Source organism: Podarcis vaucheri (genome assembly GCF_965113315.1).
Source record: "Podarcis vaucheri genome assembly, chromosome: 2".
NCBI lineage: Eukaryota > Metazoa > Chordata > Lepidosauria > Squamata > Lacertidae > Podarcis > Podarcis vaucheri.
Genome location: NC_138760.1, coordinates 122,569,312 through 122,596,490, shown reverse-complemented (window position 1 = coordinate 122,596,490; position 27,179 = coordinate 122,569,312). Strand labels below are relative to the sequence as shown.

Here is a 27,179-nt window from a genome sequence, read left to right as displayed (position 1 = left end):
AAATTCAAATAATAATAATTAATAAGAATAAGAATGGAACAAAAGCAGACACTCTGCTCTAATATTCCTGACACAGAAAGCTCTGCAACTTCTGCCTTGGACTGATAAGAAATGAAGAAATTATGAGTGTTGCACCAACAACCAGATCCCCTCTTGTGCCGCTAGACCTCTGGCCCAGAGAGCCCTAGTAAAGAAAACCACATAGAGCTGGAAGCCGAACTGTCTCCTTCAGTCAGGCACACGACCGAGAAAGGGAACTAGATTTGAGGATGGCAGGATGTGGGGAGCAGGGCTTGAATAGAAATAGTGTCAGTACTTAATACCCTAACCTAACCTCTGGTTTGACAGTCAAAGTAAAGAAAGCAGGCTATGTACTGGTTGTAGGTGAAAGGCTACATTTGGATCACATCTCTCACTATCCCTGACCACTGGGGGTGATGGAGTCCAGCAATGTCTGGAATGCCACCGATTTCCCATCCCTGACCTAACAGGACAAAAGAAAGGAAAGTGGAGGTTGTTTGTCTGGAACTCACTCATACACTCCATACTCCAAAACACCGCTTGAGGTTGGGGTGAAATGGGAGTTTTATGTCTTGGAAAGAAGGGCTTTAGGGCTCATTTTTAAGTCAGACTTGCAGTTCCTCACAGGCTGCTACTCATTTCTGAGGAGGAATTGTGTGTGGAATTGACAAGAACCATGTGGATGGTACACATCTTGAAACACTGAGTGAGAGAAGAAGAAAAAGCCAAGAAATCGCAAGCATGCATTATATACAAAATTTATTACTCATTCACACTCCCAGCTAATTTCACCCATCAGCTCTTAGTAAGTTTTAAAAAATAAATGAATTTTATTAATATTTTCCACACAACAACAACATGAAAGATATAAAAAAATAACAATACACAACACACAAAAATCAACATTCGAAAACAAAAACAAACAACAAAACAACAAAAACAAACAAATCCATACCTTACAAGTTAATATTATAAACACTAAAATAACAAGACATTGACTTCCACCAATCCCACAGCACCTCCTTTATCTCTCATTGTGTCTTCCTGTTTTCTTTATTCTCTCTATCCTAACATCTAGATATAAATCCTTCTTTCATATCCGTTCACTTCACAAGGTTATTCCAGACTCAGCCAGATTTCTGCCCTCGAACCTTGACTTTTGAGGTATTCATTTAGGCACTCCCATTCTTTTTTTACTCCACTTTTTGGTTTTAGTCTTATTATATCTGTCAATTTGGCTAATTCTAGGTATTCTGAGAGCTTACATAGCCACTCTCCCCTAGTGGGTAACTGATTCCATTTCCAGTACTTAGCCACCAGGATTCTTGCTGCAGACGATGCGTATAAGAAAAAAATAGTTTTGTCTTTTGGAATATCGTCATTTAAAATTCCTAAAAGTAATGCCTCTGGCCTTTTACTATATGATATTCTTAATATTTTCTTTATTTCTTCGTGGATCATGCTCCAAAATTTCCCAATTTCGGAGCATGTCCACCACATATGGTAGAAGGTTCCTTTTTGCATCTTGCATCTCCAGCACTTATTATTATATGTTTTATTCATTTTTGCAAGCCTTTCTGGTGCCAGGTACCACCTGTGATACATTTTCATATAGTTCTCTCTTATTAGGCAACATGCTGTAAAATTTATATTTTTTGTCCATAGTCTTTCCCATTCATTATATTCAATTGGGTGTCCCAGATCTTGTTCCCATTTTTTAATAGCGTCTCCTTTTTGCTCCTTTTCTACTTTCCCATTTTGTAACAGTTTATATATTTTTGAAAGAGTCTGTTGGTTGTTATATAAAATTTCTTTTTCCCATACTGAGATTTTTTTATCAAACCCCTTAAGCTTACTATCCTTCTCAAATATTGTTTTTAATTGGAAATATTCTAACCAATTCACCCCCTCTCTTTTAATTCTTCAAATTTCTTTACTGTTGGGCAATCTTTTATCTCTTCTACGAATTCCCTATATGTTTGCCAGCTATCTTTCATGTTGCTTCTATGCAAGGCTGATTACTCTATAGGTGATAGCCACCAGGGAGTTTTGGCTGTTACTATTGTTTTATTTCTTCCCCAGACTTCGAATAGGGCCTTTCTCACCAAATGATTAGTGAATCCTCTATGTGCTTTTATTTTATCGTGACCCAGGCAGCCATGCCACCCGAAAACTTTATACTGTACAGTCGTACTTCTGCTTACGTATCCCTCTGGATACATAAACTTCGGGATGCGAACGGAGCAAACCCAGAAGTATTTTTCCGGGTTCCGCTGCGCATGCATGCGCAAAAGCACTCTACATGCCGTGCGCATGCACAGAAGCAATCCTCTGGTTGCGAATTCCTTGGGATGCGGCCAGACCCCTGGAACAGATCCCATTCACAACCGGAGGTACCACTGTACAGGTTTTTTAAGCAGCGTATTCAAAATTATATTTTTTTTTAAGTACAGGAGAAGCACTTGTACTCCCCCTTCTTGGAAAATAATGGAGATCTTGCTAAAGGAAGGATACAGAACCTGTGGTTCTCCAGGTGCTGCTGAACTACAACTCCCATCATCCCTGGCCATTAGCCATCGTGGCTGGGGGTGATGGGAGTTGAAGTCCAGCAACATCTTGAGGGCCACAGACTTCTCTCTCCTGCCTAACCAAAGAGCTACACACAATGGGATACCCAAACGAAGAAATGAGCTTTCTTTCCCTGCCATATGTATTAATGGAAAACCTAATGAAAACTTGATTAACGGAGAGGAGTTTTTCAAATTCTCATACAGTGGTACATTGGAAGTCGAATGGAATACGTTCCGGAAGTCCGTTCAACTTCCAAAATGTTCGGGAACCAAGGCATGGCTTCTGATTGGCTGCAGGCGGAATCTGCGGAAGCCGCATTGGACGTTCGGGTTCCAAAGAACGTTCGAAAACCGGAACAATCGCTTCCAGTTTTCAATCATCGGGAGCCAAAACGTTCGACTCCCAAGGCGTTTGAAAACCAAGGTATGACTGTACATTGGCAGCATTGTTCTAAATGAGAACAAATTCTTGAGCATCTACCCTTATGAAAGAGCTGTTTTCTTTTCAAATTTCACACATCACCCCAAAACAAAAGCCCACGTGGCACTATCTTCCTAGTGAAGAGTTTATAAAGGTGAAAAAGCCTTGAGCCAAGTAACAACCCTTATGGAAAACTGCACCAGATTCTCTGGGGAACTACAGTGGTGCCTCGCAAGACGAAAATAATCCGTTCCGTGATTCTCTTCGTCTAGCGGTTTGTTTCGTCTTGCGAAGCAAGCCCATTGAAGGATTAGCGGATTAGCGCTATTAGAGGCTTTTAGCGGCTTATCTGCTGATCGGATCAGCTGATGAGAGGATCAGCACTATTAGCGGCTTATCTGCTGATCGGATCAGCTGATAAGCGGCTTAGTGCTATTAGCGGCTTTTAGCGGCTTATCTGCTGGTCGGATCAGCTGATAAGCAGCTTAGTGGCTTAGAAAAAAGGGGGGGAGGAAAAAAACCCAGCAGGAACTCGCAAGACATTGTCGTCTTGCGAAGCAAGCCCATAGGAAATTCATTTTGCGAAGCACCTCCAAAACGGAAAACTCTTTCGTCTAGCGAGTTTTCCGTCTTGCGAGGCATTCGTCTTGCGGGGCACCACTGTAGTGTGCTAGAGGAGTCTTGGAAGGCCTATCCACATTCACACTGTCTCATAAGAGCAGCAGGGGTACGGAATGTGTGGCCCCTCCAACTCCCATTAGCCCCAGCCAGCCAGGATAACTAATGGTCAAGGATGATAGGAGCTGGTCGTCTGACTGTATCTAGAAGGCAAAGAGGTTCCCAATCCCTGCTCCAATACTTCTGATAGAAGCTTTGATCGTGGGAGGGGCTGCAACACAACTTTTGTTGAGATGCCTGCCCTGTTCATAATCCGCACTCTAGTCTCCAAGATCTTGCTACTTCTTTAAAAATGAAATAATAATAGTAGTGTTTTCCTCCCTTCGCTCGACACCCTGCACTCCCTGAAGCCTTCTAGAAAGGAGAGCATTCCTACAATATTATTCCAAGTGTGGTGCAGAAGAGGGAAATCCATTTTCATAAGCCTAAACTCTGAAACTTTAGTTTGGGTACCTGGCCTTATATATAGGCAACTCCCCATTTGTGTGTGATCGGCACATGTGTGACCACTGACATACATGCAGTTTTCAGCACTGAAAAGGGGATGGAATGGGGGCAGAGCAGACTTACACACATCCCACTGATGCACATGTGGACCAGGAACACAACTCCCACGCAAACGGAGAGTTGCTTGTATACAATCATATTGAAGGAATGGGTTTCCCAAACCCAAAACTGACTGTGAAGGCAGTTTGAAACTGCACCAAAATCCCTATTTTTCCTTAGCTAAAATCCATTAACTTGAGCTCTGAGTCAATGTATAAACAGAAACCCGGCTGTGCTCAGAGCCCTCTCCTTTATCAGCTTGTGACGGCAGGGATGACCCTGACTGCACCAGTAGAACAGAAAAGACACATCTGTACCTTATCTTAAGTGCTGACCACAAAAGATGCACAGACCTAAGTCCAGAACAAGGCCAAAGCGTGTTCTCAGAGATGACAACCTCTTCCTCCCTGAGAAGAGTAGGAAGAGGAAGATCCTTTTATGGTCAGAAGTACAGGAAGGAATTCCCTTTTACGGTTAAGAATACCAGAGCAAGAACATATGTGATGTCAACCTGCGTACATAGGCTGATGTGGTTGGATTCATATGGGAAGGAGGGAGAGGGTGCCTGGAGGATATATATACTGCATGAAACTTGTCATTTCTTTGGACTTGCTGTGGACTTGATCACGCAAGTGCCTTCTGCTATCCGGAGAGCAGAGTAAACTCTTTCTTTGAACCAACCTCGGTGTCATTTGACTTCCTTCCTCCTGTCCCAGAGCAACACAGACCCAATCGATGAACTCCAATAAGGCTACAATATAAGGTGGCAGAGTCTATAGGCAGCATAGAGTGCATTGTACTGTTGCCGACTGTAGCAAGAAAAAACTATTTATCAAAATGTTCCTCCATGTTAAAAAGGCCCTGCACACAGAAACCTAGTGCATCAGGGAGCAAGCTGGGCTAGAACCATTCTTCCGCATGTGCTAGATTTTTACTTGCCCAGAGTGTTCTCATTTTAAAAAATTTAAAATGAATCTGGGAAATTAAAAATGGCAGGTCTTGCATCTTCAGTTTGAAAAGGTGCAGGCTAGTCTCTCACCACACCCAGCCACGGGCATAAGGCAGGCTATGCACTCAGGACCACTTACCACTGCTCCTCTGCTGCGTATGTGGTTTTTAAAAACACTGCCCAGAAAACTCTCCCATCCACGAAAAATGTTCAGTGATTCGTCAACCCATGTGGAATCCAGAGGACGCTTACCACAGTTGTGAACCACTTCCGTGTTTTCTCTATCAGCGGTGGCTTGATTCCACTGGCAATAATGGGGCGGAAGGCGGGGAGCCCAACAGTAGGTGGTGCCAGAGAGTCAATGACAGGCAGATCCAACTAGAATGCTAGTTCTCCCCTCTTCCTTCCTGCTGAACTCTACAAGGGACATTCTAAGACCATGGAGGCAGCCTACCGGCTGGGCCACTCCCCAGATTGGTGGCAAGTTGAGGGCAGGTGAGGTAGGGCTGGCTGAGGGCAAACCAAAGTTGAGTCACCTCTTCTGCCAACTCTTACACCAGGAGAACCCACACTGAAGCTGGCCCTATGTTCGGAGCACTGCTGTCGCAGGGTCTCTCCCCACCATGAACCTTCTTGTGTCTATTCAGGGCGGTATTACGCGTGTAGCTTTTCCCGCACTCAGCGCAGTGATAGGGCTTCTCTCCCGTGTGGGTCCTCCGGTGCCTGATGAGGTTGGACTTCCAGCTGAAGCTCTCCCCGCACACGGAGCACCGGCAGGCTTTCTCCCCGGAGTGGGCAATCTGGTGCCCCATCAGGAAAGCTCGCTGCTCGAAGCACTTCACGCAGTCTGAATCACACCGGTGCGGGTTCTCTCCCTTGTGGTTCTTCTTGTGCGTCAGGAGGTCGATCCGGTGAGAGAACCGTTTCTCGCATTGCGGACACTTGTAGATCTTCTCGCCAATGTGGGTCCTCTCGTGGGCAACCAAGTCCAAACTATCGCCAAAAGACTTCCCACAATAGGAGCACTTATACACTTTCTCTGCTTCCGGTGGCATTGTCCGGTCTTCCGGGAGGCTGATCCCGTTCTCTTGGCCTCCCTTCCTCCCCTCAGTGCTCAGGAGGTTCTCAGGAAAGGTCCTCCTGGGTGCATTTTTAGCATCTTCCCCACAAAGCAGAGCTAGGTTAGGCTTACTCTCTTGGAAGCTGTCAACCTGCTGCCGAGTCTCAGGAGCCTCCTCTACTTTGGGACCCCAAAAACATTCCCCTATGGCGATTTCCAGGGATGTCCTCCTGTGGCTCATTCGCTTAGCTGTTCCTTGCCAAAAGGTCTCCTCAGACTTGAGCGCTCCGTTGCCGTTTCCTGAAACAAACAAGAGAAATGACATGAGAAGGAGAGAATGGGAAGGAGCCTTCAATTTTTGAAAAATAACAATAAAATAGTGTTCAGCTGATCAGTTGGTAAGATCAGGGGTAAGGAAACTGTGGTCCTTGTGGTAAGGTTAAAAAGCTCACTGGGAAATGATATATAATGAATTGAAAAGGATGTTTAAATTAATGTTTGTAAAAAAACAAACAACCAGAAGCTTTTCTTTTGGGAATTATAGGAACAGAACTACCTAAATTGTATAGAAACTTATTCATGTATGCTACTACAGTGGCAAGAATGTTACTTGCCTCGAAATGGAAAGAAGCAGAAGTCCCAGCAAAGGAAGAGATCCCTGGCCTCTTAATTTTCCCACAATTCCCTGGAATGGGAATTGCCTCCCCTCTTGTACAGGAGTGGTCTTCTTCTCTCCTGCCCCACAATGGTAGGCGAAACCAGAGCCAATAGATGCTCGCTTGGCCTCCTTCTTGTCTCCCACTGAGTTACAATGGCTCCTCCCCAAAGTGGTTTGTATTAAGTTTCAGTAACATAGGAGAAAAATTATTTAAACAAAACAACAATAACATTTTTTAAAAAAACCCTACCAGAGTACATATCAGTTATTGTGGGCATTACAATAAATATCTATTATGATATTTATGGTATCTGAATAAGTGTGCATGCACACAAAAGCTTATACCCAGAACAAACTTAGTTGGTCTCTAAGGTGCTAATGGACAATTTTTAAATTTATTTTCTCTATTATGAGCAAACCATAGGTTGATTATGGGAATCATTTCCTCCCCGTAACAATTCCTTGACTGCCAGTTAGGAAGAGGGTGTGCTTGGTACATATCCTCTCCACAGATGGCAGGGTATTGGTCTTCTGGCTATGCGTGGACTCTTATTCAGAAAACGAGTTCACTATTAATATTTATAGAATACAAATAGCATTCCAGCAACCAATTTGTGGAATTTGCTGTCAGAAGATGTGGCAATAGCGATCAGTTTAATGACTTTAAAGGCGATCGGATAGATTAATGGAGGGAAGGACGGTTACCAAAAACCGCTATATGGAGCCTCCATGTTCAGGGACAGTGTAGCAGCAGGTGGGGGAGCAACAACAGGGAAGGACTATGGACCTGGTGCCTCCAGATAGGCCTCTGGTTGGCCACTCTGGGAAACAGGATGCCAGGCTTAGATAAGGTTTGGATCCAGCAAGGCTTTTCCAATACTCAAGGTATGGTTTTTCGTTTTAAAAAAGGAACTGCTTCAAATAACAGCCTGGTAGCATCCCTGGAGTCACCCCTGACAATACTTACCCAAGAGATCGTCCTCTCGCATCTTCACTGAGTCCATCAGATCCTGCTCCAACAAGGAGGGATTATCGTCTCCCGTAGGCCTCAATGCCTAAAAGAGAAAGAGTGCAACTCAGTACAAAGCATAGCACCTAAAAGAGGGTCTTCTCCAACATCAATCATCTCTGACACTACAAGTGGCAGGTGAAGCCTTGGTGGGAGTATCACCAAACACCACTGGGGGGTTTCTGGTTGGCCCATGACAGGGCCTTTATAGTGGTTCCCTATTTGTGGACCTAGCGAGGTGCATTTGTCTCCTTCGTTATTGACTTTCGGGGGGGGGGATTAAAAACACTGATATTTAACCATGCCTTCGGTGGCTGAAATGTCACACAATGAGATCTACGTTTTTTTGAATGTTTTAAATTGCTTTTAGAATCTTTTTTCTCCCCGTTATAATTGATGTGTTTTCCATCCTGGGTGTCTTCAGGAGGAAGCATGGGATAGAGAATGAAATAATTACATTAGTAATTTCATGTGGTGTGTGCCACAAGACAAGACCTGTTCTCTGCCATTACCCCCCCCCCCCCAATCCACACAAAGCCCTTGACTGCCCTTCACATGATCGCACCACCAGTGTAAGCAGGAGGACCTGGGATTGGGTTCTCTCTCCATCCTTCTTTAATATACAAACAGAGTAGAAGAGTAAAGGATGATTAGAAATGTAGTTCAGCAATATCCAGAGGACCACAGATTCTCCTCATCCCTGCTCAGACAAAACAGGAGTTTAGAGATCATCTCACTTTTTCTTCCGGCCTCCCTTGCATCTCCACACCAGCACCCTCCTCCTCAGACAAAACCTCTTCTTTCACCTTCACAAAATACTTCGGGCTTCCTGGAGTTTCACAGCCAAGGCCTGGCAGAGTGTGATCAACGCCTTCTCCACTATGTCCATGGCTGTGGTTCATGATCTCCTTCAAAGAAGCCTGGGATTCCCTTATATCAGACACCAACGAGGACTGGGGGCAGGGAAGCCCAGAGGGAGAGGATGCTGCTGTCTTCAGGAAATTCAGGAACTGGTCTTCCCATTCCAGCTGGGACCTAGAAGCGGGAGTCTGTTTGGCCTGCGGCAGACTTGCCGCACACAGAAACTGTCTCTCAGTCCCAAGTTGGACAGCAGGAGTCTCATTTTCTCCTCTTTCCATTCTCTCCCCGGGTTCATGGGCTGCTGCCAACTCCCATGCTTCCACATTCATTCCTGGCTGCAGCTCTTGGACTGGAAAAAAGAAGAGAGTGTAAGAGCCTGGCACCTGGATCAGGCCAATGGCCCATCGAGTTCCAACATTCTGTTCTCACAACAACCTTCTGAGTGCAATATTGCTGTCCTCACTTATGACTGCCAGCAACTGGCATTCAGAGGTATCCTGCCTCTAACCGTGGCAGACACTGGGGTCTCAAATTTCAGTGGAGCCCTGTGCAACACCCAAAATCGGTGGCCCCCTAGCCTTCCATTCTACATCATAGCTGCAGCGCCCCTAAATCCAGCTTTCCAGTAGAGGTGGAACGTAGCCAGCCTAGCTGGCAGATATTGATAGCCTTGTCTTACATGACTTTGTCTAAGCAACTTTTAAAGAAATCTAAGCTCCTTTGTGCTCCTTTTGCCTCTCCTGAACCTTCCAACATTTGGCTTCCATTGGATGGTTCACTAATTTGGGCAATACTACCCTCCCCACCCATCACAGTATAACTTCACTGAGGAAAGTGAGCCCAGACTCTTGAGGGCTAGTACAGTCGTACCTCGGAAGTCGAATGAAATACGTTCCAGAAGTCCATTTGACTTCCAAAGTGTTCAGAAACCAAAGTGCGGCTTCTGATTGGCTGCAGGAAGCTCCTGCAGCCAATTGGAAGCTGCAGAAGCCACATTAGGTGTTTGGCTTCCAAAAGAATGTTTGAAAACCAAAACAATCACTTCTGGGTTTCAATAGTTTGGGAGCCGATTTGTTCAGGAGTCAAGGTGTTCGACTTCCAAGGTACAACTATACACACACACACACACACACACACACATCTACACACTCTTAGCGCCATATATTCCTGTCTCTCACTCTCTATGGATCATGTCTAACCACTCTGTTTTTTTCCATTTTCCCAGTGTGGTTTTACAGTCAATTCTTCTTCCCAGGGAACCCTCAGAATTGCAGCTGTGAAAGGAACAGGTGTCTCCTAACAACTCTCAGAACCATTCAAAATCACATTCTTGGGGACTCTGTGGGGAAAGCCATGACTGTTTCAAGTGGCAGGATACTGTACTGTATAGTGCATATAGGGCCAGACAGAAGGGATGGCATAGAGCCTTCTGCAGTCCTGCAACTCTGCCCACCGTTGGCTGTGCCCCACACTGGCTTTTCCTATGGTGAACAAACTTTCATAGGAAAAAGATTGCCCCACCCTAGCACAGATGCATATATTTTCATTTATCTTACTCAGGTTAGGAGGGAAAGCTTGAGGGCTGAGAGGGTAGTCCACTAATCAAATCTATCAGGCTTCTTTGGTCAGGTGTGACAGATGCCCACCTTGCATTTGGCCATTGAAGAGAGAATTAAAGTCTCCAAGAACAGCCCAAGAAAAGCCATTCTGATGAACTAGTGACGAGAATCAATATAACAAGAATGGCTGGAGAATGCTAAGGCTGAGTGTTATCTTGACACTAATCAAATCTATCAGGCTTCTTTGGTCAGGTGTGACAGATGCCCACCTTGCATTTGGCCATTGAAGAGAGAATTAAAGTTTCCAAGAACAGCCCAAGAAAAGCCATTCTGATGAACTAGTGACGAGAATCAATATAACAAGAATGGCTGGAGAATGCTAAGGCTGAGTGTTATCTTGACACTTGATATGGAAAACCACAAGCTCAACCTGGCCTTGTTGACATCCTTGAGTTCCTGGCTGAGATGCAAAAGTACAGAGTGGCCCATCTAGTCTAGCATCCTGTTCTCACAGTGGCCAACAGATGCCCATGGGAAGCCTGCAAGCAGGACCTAAGTGTAGCTGCACTCTTCCCTCCTGCAGTTTCCAGCAGCTGGAATACAGAAGTAAGACAATGTGGTCTTATCCTCCAGGAACTGATCTCATCCTCTTTTAAAGTCATCCAAGTTCATGGCTATTACTGCCTCTTGCAAGCTCCACAGTTTGTGTAAAGAAGTATTGGTTTGAGGTGTGTACTTAGGATGTGACATGGAAGGAAGCTGGAGATCCTAGGAATGGGAACCAGCTAGAGGGGGTCTTAAGCAATAGGAACATTAGGGTTAGCACACCTTCAAAGATACTTACCCAGGGAGGCTACCATCCCATAGTTCTCTGCCATGACTTCCCAGTAGAGCACCCTTTGGCCTGGATCTAGCAGAACCCATTCCTCCTCGGTGAAACACACGGCCACCTCTTTGAAAATCATAAGCCCCTGTTAAGAAGAAGGGCATGGAGGGAGATTCTCATTCCTCTGAAGCCGCCTTCTATCACATCAATGACATGATTGAAATTATACATGGTACGGAGAGAGAAAAAGTTTCCCTCCCTCTCTCATAGCACAAAAAATCCTGGGCAGTACCCAGGGGGATATGGGGTGCTAGGGAAAGGGTAGCACCTCTGGTGGGGGATACATTGTGCTCCCTGTACCTAGTTCTCAAACATGACTCCTAGAAGCTGTCAGCACAAGACAGTCACTACTCCCTGGGAATGGCTTCAACTGGTCAGCTAATCCAGGTGAGGGTAGCCAATGGGTCTCAAACCCTTGATAAGGGACTTCCCCTGCATGCGAAGACAGGCTCTGACAGGTTGAATGGATGAGACCAATAGTGAGTCCAATGGTCAAGAGGGGATTTCCATACGTGCTGTAGAGAGAAATGAGAGTGAGATGAGGCTTGTCAACCTGGGAAGGGAGCCCATGTAGGAGAAGGAAATCTCTGGTCCTAAACCTCTATCTTCAGAAGAAAAGGCTAAAGAGAAAATCTGACGCAAATCCAGAGTGGGGTCTCTAAGGAGGTTGCATGGCACCTTTTATGCCTCCTTCTGGGCAACTCCCGCAGCCAAGCTGGTGCCAAACGCATTGTTCTGATTTCCCTTGGACCATACCAGCAAGGTTGAGAATGGAGTCTTGTCCTAAGGGCAGCCAAGGCCTTCACACACACGGCCCACACTTGCACTCTGGAGATGTCACAACAAGGGAGATAGCAGCCAGGAGCTCCTTCGGTGCTGCTAACGCGGTAGTTTCGAATTCACCCCCGGAGGCACACTCCATTGTCTCTCTCATGACAGCCAGATGCCAACAACAACCCCGCCCACCTAACTGCGTTGCCCCAGCAGCTCTGGGCGGCTTCCAACAGGCTATAAAAACCCAGCATAGCACAGAGAACTTTGCGCTGCAGGTCTGCCTTCAACTTAGGGCGATTTGGGGGTGGGGGGGGGGACAAAGGGGAAGCGGGATGAGGATCTCCCACTCCTCTGAACTCCTTGGAGGAAAGAAGAATTAACAGCGCGAGAGAAGCAGGACCAACCCCAACCCCGCAACCCTCACCAACCTCGCAGGGCTGCAAGGAGCAAGAGCCAAACAATGCGCGCCCAGCCAGCAGCCCAACCCGGAGACCCTTGCTCCTCGTGCTAAGCCTCTGGGGAGCTTCCCGAGCAGCCCGTTCTCCTGACCTGCCTTTGGCTCTCCATCTCCAGCAGCCAGACGTCATCCTCTGCCCGGGGGATGGGGGGGTGGGATTCACAGTCCCAGCTCTGCAGCAAACCGGAAGGAAGAGACCGGCTTCCGGCCATAAACCGCCCACCAGCTAAAGCAGAACCCACCATAGAGGCTGCTCTGGGTAGAGCGACGTCCCCCATCAGGGTTGCCATGGTGAGCCGCTCTACCCTCGTTCTATCTTTATGGGTGGTTATTAAAGATACTTCCGGCTTTCCGCTCCTCCGATGCAAAATGCCGGGGGGGGGGGGAGAAGCGGCTTCACCAGAGAGATGCCATGGCCTAGAGCGATTTGATTTGACGTCACGTGCTGTTGTGTTTCCAGGTCAGGAGGAGTCGGAGCTGGGCGGGGTGAGGGGAGAGCGAGATGCTTTTATACGAGACTGGAGGACCTTATGGTGGCCGAGTGGGGAAAGCTCCTGGAGTTGAAGAGGTGGGCATTTTAGCAAGTGTGGCATGGAAGACACGCTGCCCCTATTGCATTTTTCTTTTCTGCACAAAATAAGAAAATTCCTTCCAGTAGCACCTTAAAGACCAACTAAGTTAGTTCTTGGTATGAGCTTTCGTGTGCATGCACACTTCTTCAGATACCTGAAGAAGTCTGAAGAATCTGAAGAAGTGTGCATGCACACGAAAGCTCATACCAAGAACTAACTTAGTTAGTCTTTAAGGTGCTACTGGAAGGAATTTTCTTATTTTGACTATGGCAGACCAACACGGCTACCTATCTGTAACTTTTCTGCACAGTTACTAAAGGTGGAGGAGCCTTTGGCAATCAGCTTTATTTTGCCTGTTTATGAATGCATATCATTGTTTTTCGCTTTTGTTTGTTTCAGCGTTATTGTTGGTTTTAATTTTCGTTGTGAGTTTGCCGGTTTGTTTTGAAAAGCGACTCATAAGCCCTAATAATATTAAAAAGTCCTGTCTTTCAACAGTGGTCAACAAGATGCCTATGAGAACCCACAAATCAAGAAACTCAGTAACAGCAGCACTGTTCTCACTACCTTTGTGTTCATAGGGAACTCGTATTCAGAGGCATACTGAGCCCCACAAACTCCCAAAATCTTACCCCAAAGGGGTAAACATAGGACAGGTTTAGGGGAGTACATGGAGGGAGAAGGGCACGTTCTGTTGCACTAGTAGAAATCCTTCCACTAATGTAATGAGAGACTATGCTGGATATACAAGCCATAACATTTATTGAATGTTTTTCTGTTTAGAGGCAGCAAAGGGGCTAGAACTGTTCGGAAGAAAAGTGTGGCAGTGAATTGGGCAAAACGTTTCTTTGCATGAGAGGAAAAGGACACATTCAGATTCATATTTTTGTAGGGAGGCAGAGAGGGGACGCGGGTGGCGCTGTGGGCTAAAGCCTCAGCGCCTAGGGCTTGCCGATCGAAAGGTCGGCGGTTCGAATCCCCGCGGCGGGGTGCGCTCCCGCTGCTCGGTCCCAGCGCCTGCCAACCTAGCAGTTCGAAAGCACCCCCGGGGGCAAGTAGATAAATAGGGACCGCTTACTAGCGGGAAGGTAAACGGCGTTTCCATGTGCTGCGCTGGCTTGCCAGATGCAGCTTGTCACGCTGGCCACGTGACCCGGAAGTGTCTGCGGACAGCGCTGGCCCCCGGCCAATAGATGTGAGATGGGCGCACAAACCCCAGAGTCTGTCAAGACTGGCCCGTTCGGGCAGGGGTACCTTTACCTTTACCTTTAGAGAGGAAATGGTCCTAATTTGAGGAGGGAGCAACTTGGTTCTTTATTTGCATACAATTATTCAGGCTTGTTGGAAATAATGGGATTTGAATTAATCACAGCTAAATTGCCCCACTAATTTCATTTGGATGCATCTCAATACGAGTTGGATTTGAGCTGATGTACTGTGGTTGAAGGCAGCTGATTCAGGCTTCAGAATGGAAAAGCTTGGAATTAACCTTCATTTTTACGAACTTAAATAGTTTAATTATTAAAATTTAATTTCTTTGTTCTTAAGTGTACAGTTATGAATACTTCATGACGTTTATAGTAGATATGTCTCCAGCTCTTATTATTAATGGAAATTGTTATGTAAGTAGATTTATGAATTTTACTTTTTTTGTCTTCAAGTGTCTTTTGGTATTCTGAATTATATGTTTAATAAGCTGGGTTTAACTTGCTTGCATTCAGTTTTATTTTAACCATTTAGAAATAAAAATTGTGTGGTGCAGCTGTAAGCATTTTTACTCCAAAGCAAACTGTCCTGAGTTTAATGGGATACAGGCCTAGCAGCATGCTCTGCTATTCTCACTCTGAAACAGTTTCAGAGATCACTTTAGCTCTGCTGCTGACTTCTGGACTTAAAAAAAAAAAGATAGGTAAATTTAGAACCAGAGGACAGGTGAGACCCTCACTTCTGCCCCTAGTCTTCTACTACATCCATCCATGAACTCACGTTTGTACCTAAGTAGGGTGCTGCTCATTTGAGCAACTTGAACACTGCAAGCTTCAGAGAAAGGCAGAGATGGGGAACCTGGGGCTTTTCAGGTGCTGTTGGATTCCCAGCTCTCCTCAACCCCAGCCAGCATGCCCAATGGTCAGGGATGGTGGGAGTCATACACCTAGAGTGCCACAGGTTCCCCTGCTCTGGGTGTTGGGGACACAACTTCATAAAAGCTGCAGCAAGGAGAGCTCGGGGCATTTCCAGACTGTCACTATTTGAATGGGATTCAATTACACTGGGAGTTATTCTGCAACAAACACGCTTCCCCCCACAAAAGAGCAGACTTTTTGCAGTAAGGAAAGTGACAGGGAAATGCACTGGAAAGTGTGGGATAACATTTGCTGTGGTGCAGCATTGACGAGCCAATCCACATTGCACATTTAAAGCCAGCCAAAGCTCATGATTTCCCTCAAAAAAATATTGGGAACGGTAGTTTCCACTCACAGATGTGCAATTTCCGGCACCCTTAACCAACTATGGTTCCTGGGATTCTTTTGGGCAAGTGATATGCTTTAGTTAAGATTCCTGGACTAGATGACCCTCAGGGTCCCTTCCAACTCTACAATTCTATGAAAAGCACATGGGATGCTTTAAATGTGTGGTGTTGATGTGCCTATTATCCAATCTCCCACAAACAAATCAGGATGAATGCTCAATAAACAGGCTGTCTCGAAGTGCCCTTGATTTAGCCCCACATTTTTAACTTAAAACTGCCTGGTTACAACACAGTTATTTTATGGAAGCATTTCATTAGCCCAGACGTTCTTCTGGCTGACACTATTGTTTCATCTTGGTTTTTTGGGTTTTTTTTGTTTTTTAAACCCGCTGCACCGCTGCCTGTGTTTATGTTTGTTTTTATTGCATTGTTTTATATGCTGTGAGCCGGCTCTGAGCGCTGTGTTTTGTGGGGGAAGGGCGGGATATGCATTTCCCTCCTAAATAAATAAAATCAATAAAAGCCTCTCCGCTCGGTCTGCTGTAGTCATTTCTGCTGCAACAGCTTCTCCCCCAGAGATTTAAAAGCCGAGAGGGTGTTTCCTCCCCCCTCCTCCTTTGGGCTTCAGGCCTACTAGGAAACTATAATGGTCTGCAATATGTAATCAATAGTAAAAAAGAAATGTTCCTTAGCAGCTGCAGTCTCTGAAATGGCAGCCTCTGCACAGTGATTAACAAAAGATGTTGCTGAGCTGGAAAGGACATGGAAAAGGGCAATCAAAATTATCAAACCACTAGAGCAACTTCCCTATGAGGAAAGGTTAAGTGTGTGTGTGTGTGTGTGTGTGTATGACAATTTTCTCCAAATTTCCCCTGCTTCAGATTGCTGGAAATTATTGAGGCCCACCAGTCACAAAATGGAGGCAACATGTGACATAATAATCTGGCAATTACTGTCCTTTTTTTTTTACTGAAATATAATCCATCTTTGAAAATGGTTGAAGAAGAAGAAGAAGGAGAGTTTGGATTTGATATCCCACCTTTCACTCCCCTTCAGGAGTCTCAAAGCGGCTAACATTCTCCTTTCCCTTCCTCCCCCACAACAAACACTCTGTGAGGTGAGTGAGGCTGAGAGACTTCAGAGAAGTGTGACTAGCCCAAGGTCACGCAGCAGCTGCATGCGGAGGAGCGGAGACGCGAACCCGGTTACCCAGATCACGTGACTACCGCTCTTAACCACTACACCACACTGGCTCTCAAATTCTATGCTGCACTATTTTCCTTGTGGCAAGGCGTTCCAGAGCTCACCTTTCCTCAAGTTCAGTGCAGCTGCTGGAAGTGGTAAAAGAGGAAGAGTGTTCTTGCGGTTGGGTCCTGCTTGTCAGTCTCCCAGAGGCATCAAGCTGGCCACTATCTGGGTGCTGAAATGCACTTAGGCAGGGAGAACCAGCTGCACAAATATAAAATGGGGGGCCCCTGGCTTGCCAGAAGTACCGTATTTTTTGCTCTATAAGACTCACTTTTTCCCCTCCTAAAAAGTAAGGGGAAATGTGTGTGTGTCTTATGGAGCGAATGCAGGCTGCGCAGCTATCCCAGAAGCCAGAACAGCAAGAGGGATTGCTGCTTTCACTGCGCAGTGATCCCTCTTGCTGTTCTGGCTTCAGAGATTCAGAATATTTTTTTTCTTGTTTTCCTCCTCCAAAAACTAGGTGCGTCTTGTGGTCTGGTGCGTCTTATGGAGCGAAAAATACGGTACATATGAAAAGGACCTAGGAGTCTTGGTAGACCACAACTGTGATGTAGCAGCAAAAATGCTGCCGCTATTCTAGGCTGTATAAGTAACAGGACTGCACTAGTGGACGTTCGGGTTGCAAATGTGATCCGTGCGGGATGCATGTTCGCAACCTGCAGCATTCGCAACCCGCAGTGGTGTGTCTGCGCAGGTTGCGATTTGGTGCTTCTGCGCATGTGCGACCACCGAAACCTGGAAGCAACCCATTCCAGTACTTCCGGGTTTCAGTGGTCTGTAGCCCAAAAAAACACAACCTGAAGCGGGTGTAACCTGAGGTATGACTGAATTATGCCTTGGTCAGACCCCACCTGGAGTCCTGTGTCCAGTTCTGAGCATCGTGATTTAAGGATATTGACAAGCTGGAACATGTGGTTAACTAAGATAATCGGGGATGTGGGTGGCGCTGTGGGTTAAACCACAGAGCCTAGGACTTGCCGATCAGAAGGTCGGCAGTTCAAATCCCCACGACGGGGTGAGCTCCCGTTGCTCGGTCCCAGTTCCTGCCCACCTAGCAGTTCAAAAGCACATCAAAGTGCAAGTAAATAGGTGGGAAGGTAAACAGCATTTCCATGCGCTGCTCTGGTTTGACAGAAGCGGCTTAGTCACATGACCCGGAAGCTGTACGCCGGCTCCCTCGGCCAATAAAGCGAGATGAGCGCAGCAAGCCCAGAGTCGGTCACGACTGGACCTAATGGTCAGAGGCCCCTTTACCTTTACCTTAAGATAATCAAGGGTCTGGAAATCAATTCTTATGAAGAATGGTTCAGGTGGTTGGATATGTTTAACCTGGTAAAGAGGAGACTGAAAGGAGATATAATAGCCATCTTCAAATCTCTAAAAGGTTATCATCACATGGGAGATGGAGCAAGTTTGTTTTCTCCTGCTCTGGAGGGTAGGACCCAAACCAATTGCTTCAAGTTACAGGGAAGGCGATTCCGACCCTGCATTGTGGAGGAAAACCCCAACACAAGTTTTAGCTAAGCCTGCGGATGGTACCAATTCTGCCACTTCATTCTGCCATCTTAGTCTGCAAATTCATGTTTAACAACTGTGTTTTGTTACACTTTTTTTTTAAAAGGATCAACCTCCAGCCATTTCACAGAACAAGTATGCTAGAGAAAAGAACAGTACTAGGCAGAATTTCAGAGGCGGCCAAAAGAGAAACAGAAAATAAAACCCGTAATTCACCTTACAACTTGAAACTGGAGTTTCTTCTCAATATGGAACAAGTCATCTTGAGATGTAAAAAATAAATGGCAAAAAAGGAGGGGGAGAATTTAATGTAAAATCTACAAGTAATGCATAACCCTAATAAATTGAATTTAAGGGGTTTTTTAATGCATTTTTACAACTACAGATTCACAAACATTCATAGGAAGGAAGCAGTGTTCACCTCTCCCCGTGCCTCTTCATGTGAACAGCAAACATGCAGACACGTCGAGGGATATAAACGGACGTGAAAGGTGGATTTAAGAATAAGTGAGGTCAAGGGAAGCTGGAGGAGGGCGGTGGGCTGATAATTTCAAGAGAGATGGTGCTGCTCAGTTTCTCCCAGCAGTACAGGCAGATTCCAAGAAAGGCGTCCATTTCATGATGCCCCATCTTTGAGAAAGGCGTCCATTTTCTGACCCCTCTTACTTCTTGTAGGAAGATGGAAGTGTGGCCATTTTCTTCTTGTGGAGGCTTGGGCAAGACCTTGTTCTGAAGTCCTAGAGAGGATGATACAGTCCCCATGCCCTTCCAGGCACTGTGTCCCCTGTTGTCATGGTACAGCAAAGCCAGGGGAGCCAGGTTCAAATGTCCCCTCATCCATGAAAGAGAAACTAATTGTGATGGAGCGCCATGTTTGTTTATTTATTTAACTATTTGTGTATAGAAATAGGTGGGAGGGAGGGAGAGGACCCCCAGTAAGTGTCTGAGCTGATAGTGAGTGTCTCGGGTTCAGAAAGGTTGGAGGCTACTTTTCCACAAAAAAGGGTGTTTGCAAGGGAGAGGAGCAAAATGCTGCCCCCTTCCTTGTCATTGTATTTCAAGCATTTTTCTCTCAAACCCAGCTCACTGCCAGTGAGGAAACTGCTTCAAGACAATGAGCAAGAAAGGGGAGCTGGGGAGGGTTCAAGGTTCGTCCCTCCAAACACACTCCACGTCGTGGAATGAACAACCTCTCCCTCTACCATCACAATCTTTATTCCCCTGCTTAAAAAAAAAGAAATCGGGATTGAATAAACTACACAATTAACTTCTCCCAGCCCACATCTAGTTTCACTCTTACTGAGCGTCATATGGGAAGTCCCTCCTCTCCAGCCTTGTCTCCCTAACAGGGTTATCGTTAGGGCAAAAAAGGATTTCCACTCCTGCCTGCCCCCCTTTCCATTTGTATCTGGCCCTGAGCCCCTTGAAGAAGTTGCAAGTTATGGGGCAGATGCTGTCGTTGTTACCTTAGCACAGGGGGACAGAACCACTGGCCCGCCAGATGTGGTTGGACTAGAAGTGTGCAGGTATTCCTTATCATGTTCCCAATTTATACTGAGTGCCCATAGCACTCTTCACCAACCAGGTGCCCTCTAGGTGCTGTTGTGCTACAACTCCCACCTGCCCCAGCCAGCATAGCTAATGGGAGTTGTAGTTGAACACCACCTGGGGAACAGCCTGCCATAACTGGCCAGTCCTAGATATATGAAGAGGAGGAAAAAACAGATCAAGCTAAAACAGCCCTACTAGTGAAAGGGGGGGGGAGAGGGGAGCAAAAAGACTACCATTATCTCTCTACCCTTCAAAATATTTATTATTTGTATTTATTTTAAAATCCCTTCCTTTACTCCTTTCTAGATCCCAAGTGCTGTGCCTGAACTTCCAGGTTGTCATTATTTGCAAGGAGGATCACAATGTGAGCAAAATCAGGGTTGTGCAATGATAGTTGATAGTTCATCTGGAGGTCTTGCACAACAAACCTACAGCGGTACCTCGCAAGACGAATGCCTCGCAAGACGAAAAACGCGCAAGACGAAAGAGTTTTCCGTTTTTTGAGTCGTTCCGCAAGACGAATTTCCCTATGGGCTTGCTTCGCAAGACGAAACATCTTGCGAGTTCTTGCGAGTTTGTTTCCTTTTTCTTATAGCCGCTAAGCCGCTAATAGCCGCTAATAGCCGTGCTTCACAAGACGAAAAAACCACAAGACGAAGAGACTCGCGGAACGGATTAATTTCGTCTCGCGAGGCACCACTGTACTTCCTTACAATAAGCAAAGGGATGGGGAAATGCTCAGGAAAGTGCGGGAAAACACTTGCCTCGATGTTACGCCATCTAGCCTCCTCGCGAACAAATCAGAATGTCGTTCTAATCTCCCTGCAAAGCAGGACGAAGGCTCAACAAACAGCTCACCAGGCAGCACCCACAAAACTTTCCCTTTCTGCCTTTGTAAGAAGACATGTCCACCTTTTGGGTGGGTGAGATCTAAATTAATTTCTCTGCTCCCAGTATGCTGCCCTGTTCTGACTCTCCTACACAAACTCGCTTTTCTTCATCTTGTATACACCTATAGGGCTTTTTTCAGCTAGAACTCTCCAGAACTCAGTTTTGGCACCTCTCAGGGGGCCGCCATTGCCATTACAGTCAAACTTCGGCTCCCGACCAGCCTCGTTTTCGAATGATTCACCTCCCGAACGCGGAAAATCTGGAAGTAAATGTTCCAGTTTTCTAATGTTTGTTGGAAGCTGAACATCAGACGTAGCTTCTGCTTGAGTGCAGGAAGCTTCTGCAACCATTCGGAAGCCACGCCTTGGTTGTCAATCGTTTCGGAAGCTAAACAAGCTTCCAGAATGGATTACATTTGACAACCAAGGTTTGACTGTATAAGAGGCGCTCACGGTGAGTTCCAGCACCTCTTTTTCTGGAAAAACAACACTATACCACAGTGAACTCTAAAAGCAGGGCAGAAGAATCTGTGGTCTTCCAGATGTTGGCGGACTCCAAGACCCATCAGCTCCAGTCAGCATAGCCAATAGTCAGGCATGATGGGAGTTGTAGTCCAATTTTACCTGGAGGGCCACTGGTTTCCCACCCCACATTATGTAATTTCCCCATAAAGCTCCGTTCTCTTCATCCTGGAGCGGGACAGTTAAGCAGTCTCCTTCCTTCCCTCCCCATCCCAGTTATTTCTGGGAGCACCACTTTATCCAGGACACGCCAATTGTCCGCTTTGGGGCAGGCCAACATGTCTGCTCATTGATGGACAGCTGTAGGCAGGCTTCAGTGATGTGACATGTGGTCGAATCAAGAAGACAGCACAGAGTTTGCGCTTCTCCTCACATTCACCTCAAACTGGACCTTTGCAAGAGAGACATGTTTAGTTGCTACAGTACATGCACGTCTGAACCGGGCCAGAGAATCACCCTTTCTCCAAGAAAAAAATGCACATGCACCTAACCTGCTTTTATAATTTTCTCACTCACATGCACTTTATGCAATTTGCTCTCCACTCCTTAGTCCTCCTCTTCTTCCAGTACCCCCATACTAAGGTCGCATCCACACTAGGCATGGACAAATATGTCAAGTTTCTCATTTCCCCCCAATCTTAAATTCATTTCTCTGCTTTTCCACATCAGTTTGCAATTTTCTCCTCTAAAAAAAAAAGTCCTCATGAAAATTCATCAGCATCTTAGCGTGAATTTCTCCTAATATATACATTTTTTGCATGTAATTTTGCCTAAAACGCACATTTCCCCAAAGCAATTTCCTCTAATATAATTCATTTTATTGGTATTTTCGCTAACATGTGCATTTATATGCACACCTTACCCTAGCATATGCATTTTGTACACATTGTTTGCCTGCACGACCGCATGGCAAAATTCAGAGAAGTGCAAAGTTCGAAGGATGGCTGTGTTTTGGATCGCGCATTGTTTCAGAAGACGCGAATTAGGCAAGTTCGCCTTTAAATGCAAACTGAATCCAACCTCTCCCCCATCCCTAACCCACACAGTGCATTCAGGGCACTCTTACACCACTTTAGCAGTCCTAGAGAATCCTGGGGACCGTAGTTTGTTAAGGGTGTGGGAACTGTTCCATGAGGACAACAGCAGCCTTGACAAACGATGGTTTTCAGGACTCGAATGGTTTCTCAGCCCTGCTTCCACATTTGCTGTGTATCAGAGATGGGGAACCTGCAGCCCTCCAGAGGTTGCTGAGACTTAAACTCCCATGATGCCTGTTCACTGGCCATGCTAGCTGGGGCTGCTGGGAGTCGGAGTCCAGAACCATCTGCAGAGTCATGTTAACCCCTCCCCCCCAAAAAAATCAATTCTTTAACATAACAGGGTGCTCCTAAACACATGCTAAGCCTAGCATGTTTCCAGTACCAGAACTGAACTGAGCTTACAGCCCTTCTATACCACAGTCCTTCACTACTTAGTTTTTTTCCATTTTGGCAACCCAGGAGGTTTCTTGGGAGTTGGGTATGCTTAGCTGTAAAACAACCAGGAGTCCGAATCTACTTGTCAACCTGCTGCAACTATCACCACAATCCCAATCGACCTTCTGCCTCTATAGGAAACTTTCTCAGCCAGAGGCCACAGTCCCTCGTGGGCAGCCTCCCAGGAACTTCAAACTAGTGGCAAAGGGGTCTGGAGGGCCGCATTCTGGACCCCAGGGGCTGAGGTTCCCCACCATTGCTCTACGAAACTATAGATTCCCTTAGCTGATTAATACAACGAGTCTGGAAAGAGGCTTGAATTAGTCAGGCCAAGCAAGTGAGCAGCAGGAGCTCAGCGTTCCTGCATTGCAGGGGGTTGGACTAGATGACCCTTGGGGTCCCTTCCAACTCTACAATTCTATGATTCTGTGTTAAGACTAGGGGCAGGCACTTCTGCTGTAACCTTGAAAGCAGTTAAAGGTTGATCCGTCTAGCACTTTCTGGGTGGGGAGGGGACCATTTGCGGTGCTCTACCAGCAACGTGACCTTGACTATTTGGTCAGGCCCTCCTCAGAGGAGGTCAGTGCAGCATGCATGCAAATATCCCCACCCACCCAGGCAGAAAAATGAAGGGCAGAGGTGAGCTTGCCCTAGATTCATTTGGGGCAGGGGGACAAAAATAGGGCCACACGTTACAGGCTAGAGGTGGTCAAACACAGTGGGACTGGATGGACTTGTTCTCAGCCAGGTGCAGCAGAGGATCGTTTGCCTGCAAGAAACTTGTGGCGCAGTGGCTGGGTGGCAGAGGAGAATAACAGTTCTACAGGTCTCCTGCCATCCCATAAAATACTTTTGCTTCTACAAATCTACACCGTGCCAGCTTTCCGATGACAGTTACCAGAAGTGTTTTCAAACTACATCTTGAGGTGTGAATGGGAATGCTTGGCAATTTCTCAGAAGAGAAGGAAGGAAATGGAGGAGAAGCTGTCCTCTGAAAGGAAAGCGAGGCCACCACAATGCAACCAATATTCTCAAAACCAATGAAATGCTCATCTATAAGTGTGGGTTGGGTGTGCGGAAAGACACCGTCGGGCTTCAAGGCGGTGACAAATTTAGAGGCCCAAGAGGCCCAGGCAGGTGTTTCCATGCAAACTATGTGTGGGTGGGTGTATGTCATAATAAATTTCCCAGAATCCTCTGCAACACGCTCCCATTTTGTGGCGGCGACCGCTTCAGTGGATGAGTTGCCCTGGACAGGTTTCCATAATGGAAAGCTGCCTTGAGAGACACTGCCTTGGAAGAGCTGAATTGTTCATCTCCGTGCAGAGTCCTGCCCGCCCTCCACCTTGGCTATTCTCTGCGGCAGGGATAGGGAACTTCCAGATATTGTTGACTCCCAACTCCCATTGGCCCTGGCTGACATGGCCAGCAGAGAAGGGTGATGGGAGTTGCAGTTCAGCACCAGGCAGAGGGCCCCATCCCTGACCCAAAGAGAGTCGCCAGAACACAGGAAGTTCCCTTATACGGTCAACCTGCAGGTCCCTCTGGCTCAGAACTTTCTACACTGACCGTGAGCTGCTCTCTATGGTTCCACGCACAGGATTCTCCCAGCCCTAGCTGGAGGCTGTGGGGACGGAGTCTGGAACCTTGCACATGCATAGCTTGTGTACTACCAGTGAGCCACGGCCCTTCCCTTGACCTCAGGGATGGTCCGCAGGGTTTGCTAGCTGGGAATCACAGCCAGGCGGCAGGCACCATAGGAAAAAAACTGCCTTTGTGCCAAGTCAGACCACAGGTCCGTCTAGCCGAATGTGCGCATCTCCCCTTATGCCTGGGGGATGGAGGTGGGGAATGCAGCATGCACATGTGCCACACTTGCGCACTCTTCGTGGGCTGGAGGCTGGGAGATCTAGACAAACCACAGGCCTAGCCATGTTAATGCCCATCACACCAGCAAGCCTTAACAGCCAGGATGAATGACCAGCCTTTGGAGGAAACTTATACCTATGGAGAGAAAAAATATACTTGTCTTCTTTCTAAATTGTAAGAGAGATTCCGTGACTTAATGGTATGTGTAGAGAATAAAAACGGCCCTCGAGATTACAGAAGCTAAGGCCATCCCTGATTTACAAGATTCCTGGCCGGGGCGATGGGTGAAGTGGCCCCATCAGGAGGGCCGACCTAGTGACCAAAGCCTCTCCCCGCTCTTACGCGCATTTATATGGCTCCTCTCCCGTGTGGACCCTCTTGTGACTTAGGAGGTGGGAGCTGGAAATGAAGCACTTCCCGCACTCCAAGCACTCGTAGGGCTTCTCCCCCGTGTGTACCCGCTTATGGCTGACGAGGCGAGAGCTCGAGATGAAGCTCTTGCCGCACTCGGAGCACTCAAAAGGCTTCTCTCCCGTGTGGGTTCTCTTGTGTGTGATGAGGGAGGCTTTCTGCCGGAAGCTCTTGCCGCACCCTGAGCATATATATGGCTTCTCTCCCGTGTGGATCCGGCTGTGCGCCGTCAGGTTGGAGCTCCGGCTGAAGTTCTTGCCGCAGTCGGGGCACTTGTACGGCTTCTCGCCCGTGTGGGTCCTCTTGTGGTCGGTGAGGTGGGAGCTGCTCCCAAAGCGCTTCCCGCACTCCAAGCACTCGTAGGGCTTCTCTCCGGTGTGCACCCGGATGTGGTTGATGATCTGCGAGCAAGCGCTGAAGCTCTTCCCACACAGCGTGCACTCGTAGGGCTTCTCTCCCGTGTGGGTCCGCTTGTGGGTGATGAGGGAGGCTTTCTGGTTAAAGTTCTTGCCGCAGTACGAGCAGCTGTAGGGCTTCTCTCCTGTGTGGACCCTCTTGTGCGTGATGAGCTGGGAGCTGGTGCTGAAGCTCTTCCCGCACTCGGAGCACTCGTACGGCTTCTCGCCTGTGTGGGTCCTCTCGTGGGTGATCAGGGAGGCTTTCTGGTTGAAGCTCTTCCCACAGACCGCGCACTTGTGAGGCTTCTCGGGCATGTGGGTCTCCTCGTGCCTCATGAGCTCAGAGGGGTGCGAGAACCAGGTCTCGCACACTGAGCACTTGTAGGGCTTCTCCCCAGTGTGGATCCTCTCGTGGATTACCAGGTGGGTTCTCTCGTAGAAGCTTGCCCCGCAAAAGGAGCATTTGTGGGGCTTTTCAATCGGTTGCATTTCCTGATGGCCAAAGCTCTGGCAGGAGCTTTCCCCCGAGTCAGCGTGCCTGTGGGTTCCCTCCTGGGAGGAACCTTCACGTAAGCCCCTCTCGCCTTCCTCAGAAAGCTTGGCGGCCTTCCCAGGAGGGCTTTCCAGGTGACCTTCAGGCCCCTGGCGACTTTCAGTCTTCCCGTCCATCTCAAGGCCCTGGAAACCTTTCGCTTTGGCTCTTTCCAGCGATGCCCCACCAATACCCACTTGATCAGGCCGGTCAGCCTGAAAGGATGACTCCTCGTCGTCATCATCTTGCACTTGCTCATTGCCTGTTGGAACACAAATACAGTGGTACCTCGGGTTACATACGCTTCAGGTTATAGATTCCACTAACCCAGAAATAGTACCTCGGGTTAAGAACTTTGCTTCAGGATGAGCACAGAAATCATGCTCCGGAAGCAGCGGGAGGCCCCATTAGCTAATGTGGTGCTTCAGGTTAAGAACAGTTTCAGGATAAGAACAGACTGCTGGAATAAATTAAGTTCTTAACCCAAGGTACCACTGTAAAAGAATCGTAGTGAAGGGCCCTGCTGTATCACCCCAGAGGCCAGCTTCCTCTTTCCCACAGTAGCCAACCAGGTACCCCTCTAGCAAGCCCACAAACAGGATGTGTGGGCAACAGCCTTATTTCCTCTTTGACCTCCCAACAAACCATGAGATTCCATTTAGCTAACACCGACCAGCTAATTCCACGACGGAATACTGTACTGCATTATTTTATTTATTCCAGCGATCACCACCCTTACTCAAAAATGAGCTCAAGGTGGCGTTTCTCCAAGGAGTTCAAGGTGGTGTACATGTTTCTCCCCCTCCTCAGTTAATCTCCACAACAATTCTGTGAGGTAGAATAGGCTGAGAGGCAGTTAACTGGCCCAAGATCACCCAGTGAGCTGTATGGCTGAATGGGGAGGATTTGAATCGTGGTCTCCCAGGTTCTAGTTTGGCACTCTAACTACTCTGCTACACTGGCAAGCCCGTGAGGTGGTTTAGACTGAGAAAGAGTGATCAAGGAGACAGCAGGGGACTTCAAGTCTGATCATACCTGAGCACTGGACATATTGGCTGGGGTTGGTGAGAGTCCCTCGCCCCTGGGGTTGCAGGAATACTTACCAGATAAGGTGGCCTCCCAGTCATCCTCCTGCTTTTCCTCCAAGGGGAGCTGCATCTTCAGGACAGCCGCTGGCGAATGATCTGACATGGGAGAGTTAAATGGCTTCTCCAAGGATCCTGACAGCTAATTTTTTTAAAAAAAGAGAGAGATGCATAATGGTCAGACAAGTATAA

The 27,179-nt window shown here is 47.1% G+C and overlaps 2 protein-coding genes and 1 long non-coding RNA gene across 3 annotated transcripts in view; all 3 read right to left on the bottom strand.

Annotated features, from left to right (window-relative positions):
* Positions 1-763: 763 nt before the first annotated feature.
* Positions 764-3,230, bottom strand: LOC309525423. The gene is made up of 2 exons (XR_014216262.1): positions 1,846-3,230; positions 764-1,642 (listed from the first exon to the last, which is right to left on the bottom strand). It is a non-coding gene; the product is annotated as an uncharacterized lncRNA (long non-coding RNA).
* A 451-nt stretch (positions 3,231-3,681) lies between these two features.
* The window catches only part of LOC309526196 (uncharacterized protein), a 48,849-nt gene continuing 25,351 nt past the window's right edge, over positions 3,682-27,179 (bottom strand). The window contains exons 3-7 of the mRNA XM_082212111.1: positions 12,542-12,910; positions 11,177-11,303; positions 8,650-9,122; positions 7,871-7,958; positions 3,682-6,545 (exon numbers count right to left, since the gene is read on the bottom strand). Of these exons, the coding sequence (XP_082068237.1) occupies positions 5,737-6,545; positions 7,871-7,958; positions 8,650-9,122; positions 11,177-11,303; positions 12,542-12,910 (1,866 nt within the window). The 3' untranslated portion in view covers positions 3,682-5,736. The remainder of the gene's footprint in view (positions 6,546-7,870; positions 7,959-8,649; positions 9,123-11,176; positions 11,304-12,541; positions 12,911-27,179) is intronic.
* On the bottom strand, positions 18,599-27,156 carry LOC309524988 (uncharacterized protein). Its single transcript, XM_082210278.1, has 3 exons — positions 27,006-27,156; positions 20,519-26,164; positions 18,599-20,245 (listed from the first exon to the last, which is right to left on the bottom strand). The coding sequence occupies exons 1-2, from the start codon at positions 27,091-27,093 to the stop codon at positions 24,900-24,902; spliced, it is 1,353 nt and encodes a 450-aa protein (XP_082066404.1). The 5' UTR covers positions 27,094-27,156; the 3' UTR covers positions 18,599-20,245; positions 20,519-24,899.